A 20,287-nucleotide genomic window follows, 5' to 3' on the forward strand; every position below is an offset into this window, starting at 1 on the left:
TTCTTTACCTGGTTTATAAAGAAAAGAAATTGGCACACTCCTTGAAGAAAAGAGAAACTGGAGAGGGCAACCACTTCAGAAATCCAGAGCTGACTGGTAAAGAAGCAAGAATTGTCTTAGAAGCAAAAGGTGCATTTTACCAATCATGAGACCATTGCACTTTGTTTTTATTGCCAATTTAATATCCATCTCGCCCACTCACTATAAGTAGAACAAGGCAGGAACTGTGACCAGATTTTTCAGCAGTGGATCCCCAGGGCTTAACATGGAGACTGGCTCACAGTAAGAGCTCAGTAAGGATTTGTTGAATGAATGAATGAATGAATACTAATTTTTCATATTTATACTGATCCTTCCACTCATTCTAGGTAAAACAAGTGAGTCTTCAATGCATAGCCTCAGGGAATGAAGGGTAGTGTTTGTCACATTGTCCCGTTCCCCCAAAGACTCTATGGGAGGCTCTGTAGTAGGGTATCAGTGACTGAGGGATTATTGTAGGCCTTGTAACCCACTCCTAGCACTACATGTCACTTTGGTCACATCATTTAACCTTTCAAGGTCCCTGTATGTAAAATAAGAAAGTTGAAGGAAATGACTCTCAACATTCCTCCCAGCTGATTCCATCAATTCAGGAATCCAGACGAGACCTTAGTGTCTGAAAATAATCTCTATCCCCAGTACTTAAAGGTTTGCTTACAATTATTTTTATTATTATTTTTAATGAACTAACACAAGGTACCAGGGAACCCTGGACATAGGGTTATTTATTACATGACGTCAGGCTAATGTGCTATAAACTTCACAAATCGGCACACCCCTTTCACTGATTATTTCCCATAAAACAAAAGATCAAAAATCAGCATCAAGAGATGACACAATACAGTTGAGACTACTAAAAGCAGCTACTCTCAAACTGGGCATCATAAAATACATCAATAACTGTGAACAGATTTGCTCAGCGAAGGAGAGCCTCATCTCTCTAACTCTCCACAGATGCCGTAGGGAGTTTCTCAGAGTAGAACATGAAATGAGAAAGGAACGGATGGCCAGGAATGCTGTACATTATCTCCCAATGACCTGCCACAGAGACTATTTTTAGATAAACATTTATCTCAGCAGTAGTGACAGCATTTAACAAGTGACCAGGTACCAGTGCCAGATAATCCTTCATGGGGAAAGGCTGCAGGGCACGGCGGCACCTTTACAAAGGCCTAAGTGATGGATGAGATGGGAATTGCCCTTGGTTGGTGAGGTGGTTGGTGTAAGGAGCCATAAAGATAACGCAGAAGTTAGAGCTTTGGAATCAAATGAAGTTCACCCCAAAATTACTGCAGCCACCTCAACACTCAAAAATTAATCCGATTTTAGATTTACAAAATCCATCTTAACCAGAAATGCAGATTCTAACTGCCTTGTAAATTTCTTAAGTGGTAGCTGCTCATTGAATTGCATTATCCCATTGAAGAATAATGTTATAAAGGATGTGGTGATCCCAGGTTTACACAATTCTCTTTTATGAACCTAGCCACTGTATTTCATCTCGCAAGAATATGGAAAGTATATTACATTGGGCCTTTCATTATTGACATAGCATTTATGTTAGGTACCTCTTGCAAAACAATTAGAGAAACACTAATACAAAATGGTATGTTTATATATCTGGAGGAATCAGGGTGTCAAATCAGAGATGATGTGTCTTTCTTCCCTGTACAGAGAAAAAAGGGGGTGAATAAAGAGGTGGGGGACAAGAGAAGCAGAGTAAACATTTTAACCATTAAAACCGATCTCAGGATAGAAAGATGTCTTAATATTTACTCCTCCCCCATTTACCTGTTACTCCAGAGAATAACAGACAGATGGCCTGAAGTTATCATGGAACCTAAGCGTTTCTCCAAAACTGAGAAAACACTCAGTGCAGCCATCATTACTCTGTTTTAAATTTTTGGAAATTTCTGGTAGGGAAACTGTGGCACTTGACAGCATTGACCGTGTTGCAAATCAACTCAAAGAACTAGTTCTTGCAGACTGATGTTCACCTGGCCTCGGCAAGTTCACCTCCAGTGGCAGGAGCTCATAGCTCACTGTCCCTTTCCCGCAAGACAGTTCTGATGGATGAAACGCTGTTCCTTTTCTACGTAGTCAAGACTTGAGTCTATTGCTGACCCTTGCCACGGCAGTTTGTCCTAGGTTCCTCACCCCACCTCCACTCCCGTTCATGTTCCAAACTGGATCTCAGGAAAGGTTCTGTTGGAGCACTCAAGGAAAACATATTTGACATCCACTGCACTCCCTACTCCCATGCCAGTGACATCTGTTTCAAATGCCCCAAACTGACACACGTAGCATAGATTTCTCACGGGACTTGACCATTATAACAAACATGGATCGTGTTTTACTGCTAAAAGAAATGGAAAGAATTACACTCTGAAGAACTGTGGCTATACTTTCCCATCCCTCTCTCAATCCCCCACATTGTCCACCACGTTGTCTTCTCGCCTACAAAGAGAGTGCCAGAGGCCACTGAACTTCTGCTGTTTCCGGGGGAGCGGCAAAGTCAAATGCCAGCATTGAAGGATGAGCTTGAGTTTCACAAGCGATCTGTGTAAGAAGAAAGTAACTACTCCACCTACACGAAGAAAAGTGCCTGGATTAAATGAACTGTACAACGTGAGCTTGCTACGTGCATCCTCCCAACAGCAAGTTAAATGACTATGAGAAAGTGTGCTTGCATTTCATTCAATCAGATCCAATTTCTTGGGACTCTAAACACCAAGTCCTCCCAAGATATGGCTAAAATGCTGGCAAGTATTTGCAGATACCATTTCTGCAAATGAAACCCAAATACAGTTATATACAAAGTTAGTTTACAGAATACCTATCCCATTAAGTTTCTTTGAATAGATTAAAATAGGAATAAATATCATTCTTAAATTTACCTCCTAATCATCATGGGAAGCTTAGGACACTTGGGGGGGGAAAGTAGATTTCTATAGATATTGCTCAAATATTTGGTTTTCTATATCAGAGTATCTTCAATGCTATTGTGCTGATTTTCAAATGGAAAATATGATAGATGATACTTTTAAATGCAAAAATATATGTATCCTGTACTTCAAGCCCAACATTCATATGATGACTCTTAACTTTCTGCCAAGTCAATTTATTAGGTCATTGGGCTCCAAGGAACTTTATGAAGGAACTTGAGCGTTTGTCACCCTCAAATTCGTTTTGAAATGGAAATAAGTCCTTGCACCTCACTTAGGGAAATGCGCACTCCTTGCTTAGTGTATGCACCCACTGGAGGGTTTATCCCTCTTCCTCTGCCTTGGGCTGGGGAGACCTGAAGCCAAGAACACAGCTCTGTGATTATAAGGGAAGCTCAGGACACCCCCAAGTCAGTCACCTGAGTAACAATCATATTGACAGCTGAAATGAGTTCTAAACTAGGGGTCACAAAATCAACTTCTCCTCCTGTGCTATCCAGGCGTTCTCTGGAAAGTGACAGACAAGAAGTGTGGGCGCATGGAAGGTTCCTGGACAAGGTTCTTCCAACATTTCCTTTCTTCATATGTTGTTCACATCAGGACCTGTTCTCGCGTCTCTGGCAGTCGAAGAGCGATCAGGCCACCCCCAACGAGAGAAGTGGCAGCCAGAAGGATGGGGACCACTTTGGTTATCCCAACAAAGGAAGCAAAGATGGTATTTCCCAGGATGGCTCCAAATTTGCATAATCCATTGAGGATGCCAAAGGCTGTTGCCCTGTAAAAGAAGAAGAAAGTAAATAATTCTGAAAGACATGAACTAGACTTCACTAGATGAGTGGGACTGGGGTCTGTCTTTTCCTTCTTGTGGGAGAAGGTATAGTAAAGGTATGGGAGGGAATTTTTTTCCTAAATATAAAAGTGATACATTTTCATTTTAGTCAAATTTGGAAATACAGAATAATATAAAGATGCAGGGATATATAATCTGACCACTGAAAGGCAATCACCACTGTTAACATTTTGGAGTATTTCCTTCAAACTTGTTTCTTTTTCTTTTCAAGTACATCTCTTTTTGAAATGTTCGCAGGTAGTACATGAGTATTGTGAAATACTAAAAGAATGAAGAAGAATGAAGCAGAAAGTGTGTTACTCTCTTAATAACACCCTCAACCCTCTTGTGGCAGAGACTGCTAGATGTCCCTAAATAGTATTTCTCCAAATGTAAGACTACATTTCCCAGACTCCCTTGCTGCTAAATGTGACCATGTGACTAAGTTTTGGCCAATGGGATGAAAGTACAAGTGGCAGCTCCTTAAGGGAGAGAAACTCCCTTAAGAGATGTCAAGAGTGGGCCTTTTGCTTTCTTCTCTTTCATCCTTTTTCCTTCCATCTTGCTTCCTGGAATGTAGATGGCCTCATCTTGGACCATGGCTGAGATCATGAAAGGGAGAACAACAAGATAGGAAGAGTCTGCAGGGCTTGCTCTGGACTTCTACAGGAGAAAAAAATAAAATGCCTGCCTTCCTAAGGCTGCAATTATTTGGGGTTTCTGTCACCTATGGCAGAACCTGATCCTAATTATTATTCCTCAATCACACTTCCCAGTGATAACTATTATTAACCATCTGTCCTTTCTTGACTCCATCTCTATACAGAGACAATATTCCTAGCACTCTCTCCCCAGCTGAAGTAAAATATTTCTTTTTAATGCCACAAATTTATTAAGAATGTGGCTTTATTTTTGTACTTTAAATTCTTTTTCACATTTTTTTCTGTAACTGCACCACACTATAGCTTTTTAATCACCAGCCCCCAATCCCAGTCTTTTTGTTTTCAGAATATTCTTGGGTATTTTCACATGTGTATTTTTCCAAATAAACTTTAGAATAATTTTTTCAAGTTCCCATGGGGGAAAAAAATCTTATTGAATTTTGAATGGACTCTTTTAACTCAGAGAAAAACTAAAGAAAATTTGATATTTTTATAAGATTAAATCTTAGAATTCAATAATGTATATCTTAACATACATTTAAATCTTCTTTTATATCTCTCAGTAAAGCTTTATGGTTTTCCTCACACAAGTGTTTCACCTTTCTCATCAAGTTGATTCCTAGATATTTTATGATTTCTGTTGTTATTGAATGAATGTCAATGTTATTTTTAATTTTTAATATATTTTAAAGGCTCTATATTAAGTTGCTTTTATCACTGACCACGTTACCAAATTATTTTATTGTTTCTAGTAGTCTCTTTAAGTAATTCTTTTGGAGTTCCTAGATAATACATCCCATTCAAATAAAAATTTCTCCTCCTCTTATTTTTTGTAAAACTTAGAAGTTCTTTGGTTCAGGAATGAGGGACCCCAAATGTAGCATGCTGTACTTTTCCACAGCCACCTATATCCCAGTACCTTGTCACCAATTTTTCTTTTTCATATACCTGCCTTCCACACCACTTCACATTCCTTTTTAACCACAGGGCCACTTTATCTGCCATCCTTAAAATTCACAATTCCCCCTCCATGAGGATAAATAACCACTAAGTAATGGCCTTGACCCCATGCCTTTAAACCAGGCCTCTTTCCATATGGCTTGTACGAAATAAAAGTAAACCCTACCATTCCTTCCACATTCTCTGCAGTGCTCTAGACTAGCATGCCTCATCCTCACCTTTATTTCTCTCCACCTCTCCCTCACTCTGGGTTTATCTGGTTCTTCACCTTTGCACTTTATCTCCCATTGGCAGACTTGTCCTCATCTCTCTTGTGGACTGCAGGACATCGATGGTTTTGCCCTCTTATCTCTCTCTCCTGGACATGGTATGCACTTTTCCTTTGCTTCTTGCCGTCCACCCCACCCTATCAAGCCTTAGCCTGCCCACTTCCAGGCCTATGCCAGCCCCATGCAGGAGAAACTCAACAACTTAAGAGACGTTTGGTCTATGGAAGAACAGGAAGACCAAGATGACCACGGTGGAGAATCACGGAGCAGACAGACTTCCAGCCAAAGAAGTCCCAATAAGTCCCAGAGGGAAGCCTGGGGAAGAACTGACCTCTGGTTGGTGGGATACAGCTCCACCGTGATCACATCCAGAGCATTCCAGGCAGCAATGCTGGTCCCGCAGAACAGGCACTGCCAGCCGATCATTGCGGACTCGCTGTTGCCAAAAAACAGGAAGAAGCAGCAGACCGCCGAGATTAGCATGGAGCCACCTACGGAGGGAGGTGAAGGGCAGAAAGAAACGTGAAACCCATGTCTTGGACAAGACTATCACCCAAAGGTCTGGCCCCATCTCCCATCCTTACAGGTACACCTGAAGTAACAAATGTCCATCTCTACACTGAGAGCACAGCTTGATTCCATGGTACCCCAGCCATGGAACTAGAGCCCTCTGCGTGGTCATGTCATCAGAGTTAGCCTCCAGGTAGGACTTTGAAATCATCATTCCGTGGTGCTGCCCAGCCCAGAATAACTGGGAACAAGGCAGAGGGGGTATTAGCTCAGACCTTGTTATGTGTCAGACATTGTTCTCGTGCTTGAGATACATCAGTATCAAAAAACCCCATTCTCGTGGAGCTTACATTTTGGTGAGAACATAACTGTAAATGGTCTACAGAAGGAAAACCTGAAGAAGAGCCATTTACCCCATCTCCACCCCAGATATCTGATCTGCCCTGCTCAGCCCTACTCTGTGCCCCAGGGAAGCTAACCCCTGTGGACCGCATACCCTAGTCAGTGGGGAGGAGCTCCCTTGTCAGCTAGGAGGAGAAAGAGGTTTGAGTATTTCTTCCCAACTCCCGTCCTGTTTTATAAGCCTTTTTTTGGCAATGGCTTACAATAAATGTTGATCAATGTTTGTTGAGTACAAAATACTATCATCAAATAAATCAAGTGATAGTCAGGGAACCGACCCTTCAAGTATGTTAGGTCTTCCTACTATAGGTGCTATGGCCCACTGTACTTCCCCTCTCATAAGTCTTGTGCCCTTTGTGATTGAGAGGCCTGAGTTCAAATCCCAGCTTCTCCTGTGTGACTTTGAGTGAATCACTTAACCTCTCTGTCCTGTGTCACTTTCCCCATCTATAAAATGTTGATAAAACTAGTACCGACCTCACAGGGTTATTGTGAGGGATAAATGTGTGAATATTTACAAAATGCTTAGAACAAAGCCTGAGCTATAATAAGCACTTCATAGGTGTTAGTTAAATGAAATTTCTAGTTTATGTCTATCTCTCTCAATAGATCATTTGCTTCTTAAGCACAGGGATGCTGTCTGTCTCGATTACTGTTGTATTCCCATTGCCTACCACACAGCCTGGCAGAGAATAAATGCTGCATAAATAAATGTTTATTGAATGAATAAATGAGGAGTGACAGCCTCATCAGGAAAACTTCTACTCTGTTGTTAACAAGAAACTGCTTCTACCCAGGAAAGAGCACAGCAGAGTAACAGGACAAATGATACTCCAGCAGATTCTATAGAGGGATTTGTCTGGGGACCATGGACAAAGTTATTTCAAAACAGGTCACCCACATCTCATTGAGATATTTATTGAGCATCTACTATTTACTGTGCACTGAGAATATCGCCATTGATCCATCATATGCCAGGCCTTTTATTTAAAGACAGAGGGATACAAAGGGGACACATTCTGAGCTCTTAACACTCTAGCTCAAAAACAAAATACAGACATTAATAAAAGAGTAGTATATAAGGAATGATTAAATATCCCAGATATCCAATTTGGGGAGTATGGCTATTTAGCATTATAGAAATCAATTTTAATCTGGGATATACTCATGACGACAGGAAGGGCTTCAATGGCGAGGAAAAGGCTGTCCACTGTCTCCTTGCCCTGCCTGCTCCCTGTGCCCAGCCTTCCCTCTGCTCCCGTGTGGGAGTGGGCACTGGTCACAGGCGGTGGGCCATTCTGATGCACATGCGCACCCACTCCACCCCTCATAGACGCCACTTTCCCCAGAACTTCCTCAGCTACTCCAGGACCTGACCATAGAATCCACTGTTCCTGGGACTCAAAAGGCCAGTGGCAGAATGGCAGAAGTGTCACACATCTACTCTTACACGCTTTATCTCATTGGAGCAAACAGAGGTATTATTTTAACAATTGTGAAAAGGAAGGTCAGAGAGGTAAAGGAAGTTGTGCAGACTCATAAAGTGAATGTTGGCTAAGCTGGCCACCCGACTCCCAGCCACTGGTCTTTTACGCGATGCCATCCTGTAGCACCTTCTGCTGAAAAGCTTGGTGCTTCAGACTAATCTAAGAAAGAGGCCATCTTCATTGGTTCCAGTCAGCAGCATTACCAAGTGGCAACTCTGTGGCAGGCACCGTGCTGGGCTCGGGCATTACAGAAGTTAATAAGCCACCACCATTCCCTCAGTGGGCTTTGGGTCTAATCAGGCCACTTCCCCTACAGAGGAGACAGCTCAACCTGCCATGTCTAAGAGATGACTCCATCCCCACCACAAGATGAAAAAGCTGAAATCACAGGCATTACTTGTGCTCACCATTCTGAATATTCAAGCTACTATTTACAATAACAATATTCAACATGAGCCAAACACCAGGAAAAGCATCCCTTCCCATAAAGACCCGATCAATTTGCTCTTTCGTCTCTGACAAAATGCCTATGTGATTTATCTTGTTTCCCTTTGAGCTTTGCTGCTAGGAATCTCGGAATTAATTTTACTGATCAACTACATTCCAGGGCAGATCTCACAGCAAGTTTATGAGTGTGTTGTCTGCTCCCCACCTCTGGCATTGGCTCACATTCTAATTTACATCTTCCCTGGACCTGGGTGTATACATTTTGTTTCCTGCTCACCATGCATGGCGTGTGTTCTGTAACAAATTGCTGCAAATCCCGGCAGAATGCAGCAAAGCATCCAAGAATATGGCTACCATTTTTGAGAACCTGCAATGCACCAGCACAAGGTGCTTTGGGTATATTTTGTTCAATCCTCATAAACCCCTATCAGCCTGTTATAGGTATCCTCATCTTACAGATGAAACTGAGGCCCAGAGAAGTAAAGGAACATGATCAAAGTCAAACAGCCTTTAGGTGATAGGATTCCAACATGAGTCTGTCTAACTCCAAAGCCCAAAGTGTTATCATTATTATTTAATATAATAAGTAATATGATAATAAGCAATATGATGTATTTTAAATCATCAAATGAAATCAATGCTCATTTAAGAGCATTTCATATATTTTTCCAACAATAATCTTACAAAGCAGGTAGAGTGGATATATTTAATTTCCCTTTTGAAGTGCTAATAGAATAAATGACTGTCACAGAGTTGCTGAATCAGGAAATGAAGACGAGTTTCTGGCCTGGACCAGACATCTCAGACTAACCCATGGGACCCTGGGGTGTCGTAGATGTGCCTCCTTGGCTCTACACCGTCAGATTCCATCTTACCTGTGTGGTTTCCTGTGCAATATTTCTTTCAGAAAAATAAAAATTCACTGCTTTAACACTTTAAGCCCCGGCCCTAGCCCACTAGAACACAGATGCGGCGTCCCTAACAACTCACCGATCATCTTGAGCCTCCCAACTTTATCCATGAGCAGGGCAGAAATGATGTTCCCAGGCAAGACAGAGAGACTACCAAGGAAGCTGACGAGGTAAATCAGGAAGTCATTATCTTGCTCAAAGTCCATGTGGCAGCCCTCCTTCTGCTCCAGAAAGGTGACGTTGATAAACCGACAGTTGATGAACTTATGCTCGTAGAGGTCTGGGGAGAGAAGAAAACCTCTGGTTCATGTAAAGGAAAGGGGGCTGGGGAGATTCAGGACAGAAGCAGGGATGAAGTTATGCCCCTTCGATGGCCATGCTGCACCAGCTTCTGGCAATCAGACAGTCTCAAAGTCAAGGTGACATGTGGCCAGACATAGATGAAGCGAGAAACCTCCCAAAATGTAATGTCCTATTCAAGGTCCTATTAGCAAGAAGAAATGAAATGAACATTAATTGAGGGGCATGTTTAAGTACATCATCTCTCAAGCCAGATAACAGTCCTGTTTGTATCAATGAGATGACACTGAGGGCCACAGTCACTGGGCCACTCCTCCAAGGCTACCCAGCTTACAGAAAGTAGAAGACAAGAGAATTGAGCCCAGATTGAGATAACCACTCAGGCAGAAACCTGAACATTTTTCAAAACAAAAACCATTTGTTCAGTGGTTGCGAGGGCAGGGCTGGGGAAAGATGAATAGGTAGAGCACAAAGGATTTTTAGGGCAGTAAAAATACTTTGTGTGATATTATGATGATGGATACGTGTCATTATACATTTGTGCAAGTCCATAGAAGGGACAAAACCAAGAATGAACCCCGAGGTAAACTATGGACTTTGGGTGATCATGATGTGTCAATGTAGATTCATCAATTGGAACAAATGTACCACTCTGGTGGGGGACGTTGATAATGGGGAGGCTATGTCTAGGGGCAGAAGGGATATAGAAATCTCTGTACTTTTCCTCTAACTTTGTCATAAACCTAAAACTTCCCTAAAAAAATAAATTCTTAGAAAAATAAAAACCACTTGCTTTGGAACCAGTTCCCATGTCTTCTGACACCTTCTAACACCAGCTCTTCCAGCAGAAAGATTCACTAAACAGGCTCTCAGGAAACCTGGGTTTGGGGAACTGGTTCTGCTGCTGACCCTCTTTAACTCCCTGAGGCTCCGCCTACAAAATTAGAGGAGGACACCTGATTATCTCCATTGCTTCCCCGCTCTGACATTTCATGACTATAAGGGTTTGCAAAAATCCCCAGGTCAAGAGTATGCAGAAAAAGAGGCATCATTAAAACTTGAAGGAAGAAAATAAAAGATATGCCAAGTTTTAATGATAAATAATGAATGTATAGAATTCATTATTTTTTTAAGTTCAGCCTAAAAAAAAAAAAATAGGAAGGTAAATCCCAAAATGCATTATTTAGAGACTGAAGGATATTTGGAGAGCAGATATTGAGCCTCTTCAGGCTGACATCATGGAGGAAAAAGATGTTCTTGCATAAACCCATAAACCATCCCTTGGTGCTGATGTCATCAAAAAGCCCTGATCTGGACATACTGCAAGTAGTTCAGTGGAAAGATCACAGACTTTAGAACCAAACAATTGAGGAATGAATCCGGGCTCCTCCAACTGGCTAGCTGTGGCCTTGGGCAAGTTGCTTAAGCCTCTGTTTCCTTAGCTATAGGATGGGGATAATAGTACATTTCTCACTTGAGACCGCGTAGGTGAAGCCCCTGGGAAAAGCTCAGTTAGTTTCCTTATATCCCAACTCCACTTGGTATTAATTTATGATGAGAGTAGTAAAAGTAACAAGCAGTGGTGGAATTTTGTGATTTTTCTCAATCATGGAAATCTGAAATGGTGTGATTTTAAAATATTCTGTCATCTCACTCCATGCACAAAGCATGAAAAGATGAAATTTTCCTTTTTCATTTATTATCGTGAGAATATGAGTTTTGAATTTTGCAAATTTCAAATTAGGCAAGGTCTTCAAGAATGCACTCCATGCATAAAATGCAGCCCTTCTGGAATGCTGTTTTTTTATCTGTGTTATACTTTTTTCCTACCAAAGACCCTCAGCATCAGTCTTATTGAGATCAGAAAACTTGCCTAGAACCTTTGTTTCCATTTTACATGTGATAAAACTGAGATGCAGATAAATTAAATGCCTTAGTAAAGAGTGTAAACCTAATTCGTGCCATACCTGGGACTAGAACTCATTTCTCTATCCTAAGGCTCAGCACTTGTATCTGTGAATACTTTCCTATTCCTAAAGCTTATGACTGAGTAGTTTGGTTCTTAGACAAGACTAGTCCACCTTTGTTGCAGTCTATCCACTGGGTCCATGTTCTTACCTGTGTTATAAAAGATGGTTGACTCAATGGTGCAATTTTTGAAATAGGTATCAGTAGATGTAACATCTTCAAAATAGCACTCATCAAACAACGTGTCCTCAAAGAGTACATGTTTAAAGTACATCTTTGTGAACCTGTGGAAAAGATATTAGCCCCTGAGTGATTCATCCAGGAAAAAAGGAGACTTGAGACTCAAATGGAGAACACAGAATGGCAGAAAAAGAAGAACTGCACACCAAAAAGTGCTGGAACGTTATTTTCAACCCAGGCTAGTTTCCCATTTCTTAGCTATGTGTTTACAAATAGGGAAGGGCCTCAGGACTGTGGAAGCTGGTGTTTAGTCCAGATACATATGGGGTTCTATGCATCAGCCTGGTGTTTCCCAAATGCAGGTCCATGGGCCTTCTGCATCAGAATCCTAGAAATGTGAAAGAGTGTGAAATGCAAATATTGATAACATCTCACTTTATGAGCTTTAAAAATATGCATGTCCCCTGGTTCGTCTTAGAGGTTTGGAAGCAATAGAAGCGTGAGGATCTGAGAATGTTCATTTTTTAAATTACCCAAACAAAATGTGGGGAAATAGGCACTTTCATTCACATTGTTGGTAGAATATAATGGTGCAGTCTCTTTAGAAAGCAATTTTGCAAAATTTAAAATGCATAATCCCTTTGACCTAAGAATACCACCCCTAAGAATTCATCCTACATATACTTTCTCATGCATTCAGAGATATGTTCACTGATCTTCACTGCAGCATTGCTTATAACAGCAATGGATTACTAAGATAGATAGATAGATAGATAGATAGATAGATAGATAGATAGATAGATAGATACCACACACATACCACACGTGGAATACCACGTAGCCATTATACTAATTAGGTAGATCTATATGTCTTAATATGGAACAATCTTCAAGATACATTGTTAACTGAAAAAAGTAAATGCAATACAGTGTTTATGGCATGTAACCATTTGTGTGAGAAAGGATATGGCACATATGCCTACAAAGGCATAGAATAAACCTACAGATTTACACAAGAACCTGGTAGAGGTGGTTGGCCCTGGGGAAGTGCAGTGGGGGTTAGGAATGAGACAAACTTAATTTTTCCTTTATACTAAGTGTATATATTACTTTTTCACTTAAAAATAAAACAGTTAATAAGGGATAAAGCACCTAGATGCTTATGAGGTGCAGCCTCTGTTGCCTATATTTACCAAGCTTGGTCAAACTTTTAAGCTAGAAACGTTTGGATACGTCTTCATTTGTGAAGAATTACAACTTGTTCATTCATTCAGCTGTGTATTCATTTATTTACAGATTCAGTCTTCAGCGAACACTTACTGAGCTTGACACTGGGTGCTATGAGTACAGGGCGGAAAGACATGGTCCCTGCCTTCAAGTCTAATTGAAAAAAAAAACAGACAACTACAATACAGTGGGAATCAACAGGATAGAGGTAGCACGGGGTACTGAGGGTCATTGTTCCTCTCCAGGACCACCAGATAACTCAGTCCATGACCACATACGATGGCCAGAGCCCCTTACCCTCCACGCTATATTGTGTTCTGCTCAGAACCCTATCCTAGAGCCACATATCATTAGCTTCTACAAAAAGACCTCCCACCCAATAAGAAGGCCTGGGCAGGTGCTTCCAAAGAGAGGTCCCCAGACCATTTACATCAGAATAAAATGGGAGGTTATTATGAAAGATGCAGTTTGCTACATTCCAACCGAGACCTCTTGAACCATAATCACCAGAAGCAGATGCTAGATTATTATACTTTTAAAAATGTGCGTGGTCTACAAAGCCAAATTATTTTGAATAATTTTTCTTAGGGTCAAATTTGCTACAGACTTTTAAACAGAGCTCTCCAAAAGCTATCACTGAACTCTGCAAATTTCCATGGAAAAACTAATTGGTAAGCCTTTTGTTACAGGAAGATGCCTCTGATTTCAAAATTAATGTAATTTGTACGCTAGATGTGTTTACTCAGGAAAGCTATTCCTGGAGACTGTCTCAGGTCTCTGCCTTTCTTAACGTATCCTTCTCTTTAATATAGTAACAGGCCGCTGATGTGGCCTTCATTGATATTTTAATGTTCTGCCAAGGGTGAGTGAGAAAGCAGAGCCATAAATCATAATGGGCCTGACGCAAGCAGACCTTAAAATGTATCTCCAAGTGAGTTATAAAAAGCCAAAGTTATAAAGGAAGAGATAAAAGGAGAAAGGGCTAACGCATATTTTATGAGTCTTTATATAAATCATCTCCTCTGATCTCTAATTTATATACTGAACTGGTCCAAGATTCTTCATTCAGAAGAGTTCAAAGGCTGAAAGAAAAGTTAGCAAAAGTATCCCGTGGAACTTTTCCTTCAAGGAAACAGAAGCCATTGGCAATCCAGAGTCTATGGCAAAATTATTATTACAAACGCTATTTCAGTTACCCTCAGGCCCAATGCTTAGTCCACCAAATGACCTAAACTGCTCCAAAAGTCATATCTATTTAGTCACCATGTTTTAGATGTGATGGCATCACCCTCAAGAAACTCAGTCTAATTAAAGAGATAAACAAGAATACTGACAATTAAAATTTAATGTGATAATTATCAAGATAGAAGTATCTTGATATACGCTATAAAATCACTTCAAAGGGGGCACTTGTGATCCAGTTGGGAAAAGCGTGAGAAGAACTTATCCTGAAGGGCAAGTAAAAGCTATCTAAGCAAAGATGTGGAGGAAGTGTATTCCAGGCAGAGGGAAGAGCATGTGCAAAGACAGAGAGGCATGTAATATATACATTCTAAGTGCCTTTTTTAAAAAGTAGAAAAATCTCCTTCACATAAATTATATCACCTTTCAGTGAGAAAATAAGTAAAGGGTGTAGTTCCCCCAAACTTCCACACATATACCCTACTATAATAAGCCTTCCAGATAGTGTGAAATAAAAGAGAATTCTTCAGAAAAGAACTGGAACCCTAGTCTCTCACACATGATCTCATATCAGGTCCTAATCTGAGGTAAAGCAAAGCACAAATAAGAGGATGATTCCCTCCAGAAGATATATGCTTAATTTGCTTAAAGAATGGGGGAAACAGAAAGTCTTGCCTCAATATTCTATATGACTTCTTAAATTCTCCAAACGTAGGCATCAGGCCTTTACTTTACCTCTGACACCACTCTCCAAAAAATGAAGAATGGAGTTCAACTACCAGGGCTTAATCACCAAAAGACCTCAGGCAAGTCTCTTCTCCTCTATAGGCCTGCATTTAAAAATCTTTAAAATAATGGTATTGAGGAGATGGCTTTTCCCAGCTCTAATATATGATTCTATAAATGAGGAGTACCTTTACTGTGTGTAGTTGAGGAAGAAATAAAAGAGTGAACTTAGAAGATAGCCATCTTATGTCTCCAAATCATTAAAATATTATTTCATGGAAAATTATGATGGGAAATACTGGTGCTAATGTCAAACAGATAGCCTAAGGACATGTTCTTGTGCCTCAGGGAATCTGACAGTAAATCCAACTTCCTCCCTTCCTCTTCTCTTACTCTCAAGCCTACCCCAGTGCTGAAATCACAATATCTCATCTTGTCTCTTTTACAAATATTCTAGCATATTCACAGACTTTGGGAATAATAAGTGAAGCAGAATTTTAAAAATCTAATATAGAATAAAAAGAGAAATAATAAAGATAAAAGCAATTATTAAATTTGCAAGAGAAAAAAAGCAGAACAAATTCATATACAAATATAGTTGTAAACATCCTAAATAAAACACAAATTTAACCATGTCAAAATCTGGAAACAATACAAAATTCCTTCAACTGGTAAATGGGTAAACAAAATGTAGTGTACATTCATGCCATGGAATAGTACTTTGCTATATACATTAAAGTGTTGAACATGTAACAACATGGTTAAATCTCAAGTGCATTATGCTAAGTGAAAAAAGCAAGATTCAAAAGGCTTCATATTGTATGATTCCATTTATGTGACATAGAGAAGATCATTGGTTGCAGGGGCTGGAGGTGGGGGGAGGACTGACTACAGAGTGCCATGGGGAAATCTGAGGGGTAATGGAACTGTTCTGTATCTTGAATGTGGTAATCGTTATGTGACTGTATGCATTTGGCAAAACTCACAGAACTATACACTAAAAAGGGTAAATTCTAAGGTATGAGAATTATGCCTCAATAAAAGAAGTCCCAACAATTTCTAAGGTAATAATAGCTACAACAAAACCCAAACCAAGCTCAAATACTGACTGGATTGACACAACACCCCCACACACTGTAAAAGAGGAAGTGTACCCATTTCTCCATCTCTCCTGTCCTACACGAGATATCTGACTTTCAACCAAAAATTACAAGACACACAAAGAAGAGTAAAACAACATGATGAAACAACAAAGTAATATAAAAAACCAGAATCAGATATGACATCAATGCTGGAACTATCAGATGGGTAATTTAATATAACTATTATTGACACATTAAAGCCTTAATGGAAAAAGTGTATAATATGAATGAATGGGTGGGGAATTCCAGCAGAGAGATGCAAACTGTTAGAAAGAGTCAAATAGAAATGCCAGAAATTTTTAAATGCAGTAAAAGAGATTAAGAATGGCCTTGATGGACTCATCAGTAGACTCATCATAGCTCAAGAAAAGAATTACTTAATTTGTAAATAACTGAAGATAAATTACCAAAACTAAAATATAAAGAAAAAAATAAGAGAGAAAAACACAGAAAAGAGCGCCCAAAAGTTGTTGGAAAATATCAAACAATCTAAAGTAAGTGTGATTGAAATTTAAGAAAGAAAAGCTCAGAGAGAGAATTTCGCAGAAGAAATATTTGAAGAGATAATGGCCAAGAATTTCTCTAACATAATGAAACAGATCAAACCACAAGTCCAAGAAACTCACAGACCCTCAAGTAGGGTAAATACAAAAAAAGAAGAGGAGAAGAGAAGGAGAAAAAGTACACCTATACACATGACATTCAAACAGCTAAATAAATTATCAGGGGAAAATTTTTAAAAGAAAAAAATTGTGTTGTATACAGTAAAACAAATTTAAGAATAAATCAGACATCATCAAAAACTATGCAAGCCAAAGACAATGGGGTGAAATCTTTAAATTTCTGAAAGAAAAAATGGCCAACCCATAATTCTATACTCAGCAAAAATATCCTTCAAAAATGAAGGAAAAACACTTTTGAAACAAACACTGGGAAAATTTATTGCCACCATAATTGCTTTACAAGAAATAGTAAAGGAAGTTCCTCAGCCACAAAGAATATAATACCTATTTACATTTGAAACTTGGATCTTCATAAAGAAATGAAAATTTCTAGAAAAAGTTAAAAGTATGTATAAAATATATTTTTTTCTTTTCTCAATCACTCTAAAACATAACTGAATGTCTAAAGCAAAAATAGTAGCAATATATTGTGTTCTTACAGCATATGTAAAAGTAAAATGTATGACAATAGCATAAAACACGAGAGGGAGAAAACGAGAGTGTTCTCTTGTAAAGTTTTTACACTACCTGTGAAGTAACATAATATTATTTGAATGTAGATTGTGATTAATTAAATATGTACATTGTAAGCTCAAGGCAACAAATAAAAATTTTTTAAAAGAGGAGTAAAAAATAAGCCAGTAACAAAGGTAAACTGAATTATGAAAATAATCTAAAAGAGGGCAGGAAAAAAGGAATAAAGAACAGATGTAACAAATAGAAAACAGCTAGCAAGATGACAGATTTTAATCCAACCATATCAATAATTACAATAAATATAAATGTTCAAAACACACTAATTAGATAGAGATTGTCAGATTGGGGGGAAAAGTGGAACCCAACTATATGCTATACCCAAGACCTGCTTAACCATAAGAACATACATAGGTTAAAAGCAAAAAAAAAAAAAAAATGTAAAAAGTAGACACTGATCAGAAGAATGCTGGAGATTCAGATAATATCAGATAAAGTAAACTTTGAATGAGGGATATCATCAGAGATTAAGAGGTACATTACATAAGGCCTGAAACCATGAAACTTCTAGAAGAAAACATAGGCAGTACACTCTTCAACATTGGTCTTAGCAACATATTTTCAAGCACCATGTCTGACCAGGCAAGGGAAACAACAGAAAAAATAAACAAATGGGACTACATCAAACTAAAAAGCTTATGCACAGTCGTGCTCGCTTCGGCAGCACATATACTAAAATTGGAACGATACAGAGAAGATTAGCATGGCCCCTGCGCAAGGATGACACGCAAATTCGTGAAGCGTTCCATATTTTTTCAGAGGGAGAAGGTCAAATACCGTATGATTTCCTTCATTAAGTAGTAGATGGTGACAACAATGGACGGATACATAGGGACAGAGATTGGATTGGTGGTTGCCAGAGGGGAGGGGGGAGGGAGGAGGGTGAAAGGGATAATTCGGTGCATGTGTGTGGTGATGGGTTGTAATTAGTATTTTGGTGGTGAACATGATGTGGTCCATGCAGAAATAGAAGTACAGTGATGTACACCTGAAATTTTTACAATGTTATAAACCAATGTTACTGCAATAAACAAAAAATTAAAAAAAAAAAAAAAAAAGCTTATGCACAGCAAAGGAAACCATCAACAAAACAAAAAGACAACCTAACAATTAGGAGAAGATATTTGCAAACCATATATCTGATAAGGGGTTAATCTCCAAGATATATAAAGAACTCGTGCATCTCAACAACAAAAAAACTAACAACTCAATTAAAAAATGGGCAAAAGACCTGAACACACATTTCTTCAAAGAAGATATACAGATGGCCAACAAGCACATGAAAAGATGTTCAACATCATTAACTATCAGGGAAATGCAAATCAAAACTACAATGAGATATCACCTCACATCCGTCAGAATGGCTATAATTAACAACATAGGAAACAACAAGTGTTGAAGAGGATGTGAAGAGAAGGGAACTCTCATACACTGCTGGTGGGAGTGAAAACTGGTGCAGCCACTATGGAAAACAGTATGGAGATTCCTCAAAAAATTAAGACTAGAACTACCATATGATCTAGCTATCCCACTGCTGGGTATTTATCCAAAGAACATGAAATCATCGATGCGTAACAATACATGCACTTCTGTATTGCAGCATTATTCACAATAGCCAAGACTTGGAAGCAACCTAACTGCCAACCAAAGGACGAATGGATAAAGAAGATGTGGTATATATACACGATGGAATGCTACTCAGCCATAAGAAACAATGAAATCCAGCCATTTGTGACAACATGGATGGACACTGAGCGTATTATGTTAAGTGAAATAAGTCAGAAGGAGAAAGTCAAATACTGTATGATCTCACTCATAAGTAGAAGATAAAAACAACCAAAAACAAACACATAGAGACAGAGAATGGATTGGTGGTTACCAGAGGGGAAGTGGGGAGGGAGGAGGGTGAAAGGGATAATTAGGCACATGTGTGTGATGATGGATTGTAATTAGTCTTTGGGTGGTGAACATGATGTAATCTATGCAGAAACAGAAGTATAATGAGGTACACCTGAAACTTATATAGTGTTATAAACCAATGTTACCACAATAAAAATAAAAGTACATTACAAATGATAAAGGCATCAATTCACATATAAGACACAATGAGTATAAATGTGTATGCACCTAACAACAGAGCTTTAAAAAAAGGAAGTCCTAACACATTTCAATTTCTAAGAATCAATATCATACAGACTGCATTATCTGGCCATAACATAAATATATATATAAATGATAATTAACAGCATTTTGACACTTAAAATGCCCTTCTAAATAACTTGTGAGATGAAGAGTGGAAATTATAAAATATATATTAGTAAACATTAAAAGTTATGTGAGGCAGCTAAAGCAAAATTGGAGGGAAATGTATATAGTTGAACTTATTCACTTTTTTAAAAAATCAAGAAATATGATAAAGAAACTAAAAATAAGAAATAAACAAAGAAAAAAGTAAATCTAAAGAGAGGAATACAAAGAAGCATAACATAATAAAACACTGATCCTTTGGAAAGACCAATAAATATGCAAAACTCTAGGAATACTGATTGTAAAATAAGACAAAAAGTACAAATGGACAGTATAAAAATATGATTGTACAAAAAAAAGGAGGATTTATAATTACAGATCCAATAAAGATTTAAAATACCATAAGACAATGTTATGAATAACTTTATGCCAATATACTTAAAACTTGAATAATTTTCCAAAAAATGAACTAGCATACCTGAATAAATTAATGCCATTTAAAAATGAATTGGTAATCAAAATCTATTGCCTCAATTGATGGCAAGCTCAGATGGTTACAGAGGCTAGCTTTACCAAACCTTCAAGGAATTAACCATCC

At 38.8% G+C, this 20,287-nt stretch overlaps 1 protein-coding gene and 1 non-coding gene across 3 annotated transcripts in view; one reads left to right on the plus strand and one right to left on the minus strand.

The window, feature by feature from the left end:
* Positions 1-373: 373 nt before the first annotated feature.
* SV2B (synaptic vesicle glycoprotein 2B) overlaps positions 374-20,287 on the minus strand; it is a 189,647-nt gene continuing 169,733 nt past the window's right edge. For both annotated transcript variants that reach the window (XM_087428900.1, XM_087428901.1), the window contains exons 10-13: positions 11,880-12,013; positions 9,541-9,741; positions 6,036-6,195; positions 374-3,759 (exon numbers count right to left, since the gene is read on the minus strand). In XM_087428900.1, coding sequence (XP_087285026.1) covers positions 3,576-3,759; positions 6,036-6,195; positions 9,541-9,741; positions 11,880-12,013 — 679 coding nt within the window. In that variant the 3' untranslated portion in view covers positions 374-3,575. The remainder of the gene's footprint in view (positions 3,760-6,035; positions 6,196-9,540; positions 9,742-11,879; positions 12,014-20,287) is intronic.
* LOC147917679 (U6 spliceosomal RNA) lies at positions 18,091-18,197 on the plus strand. Its single transcript, XR_015551815.1, has one exon. It is a non-coding gene; the product is annotated as a U6 spliceosomal RNA (small nuclear RNA).

This window comes from Ceratotherium simum, chromosome 3 (genome assembly GCF_057802395.1).
Source record: "Ceratotherium simum simum isolate JZ-2026a chromosome 3, ASM5780239v1, whole genome shotgun sequence".
Lineage (NCBI taxonomy): Eukaryota > Metazoa > Chordata > Mammalia > Perissodactyla > Rhinocerotidae > Ceratotherium > Ceratotherium simum.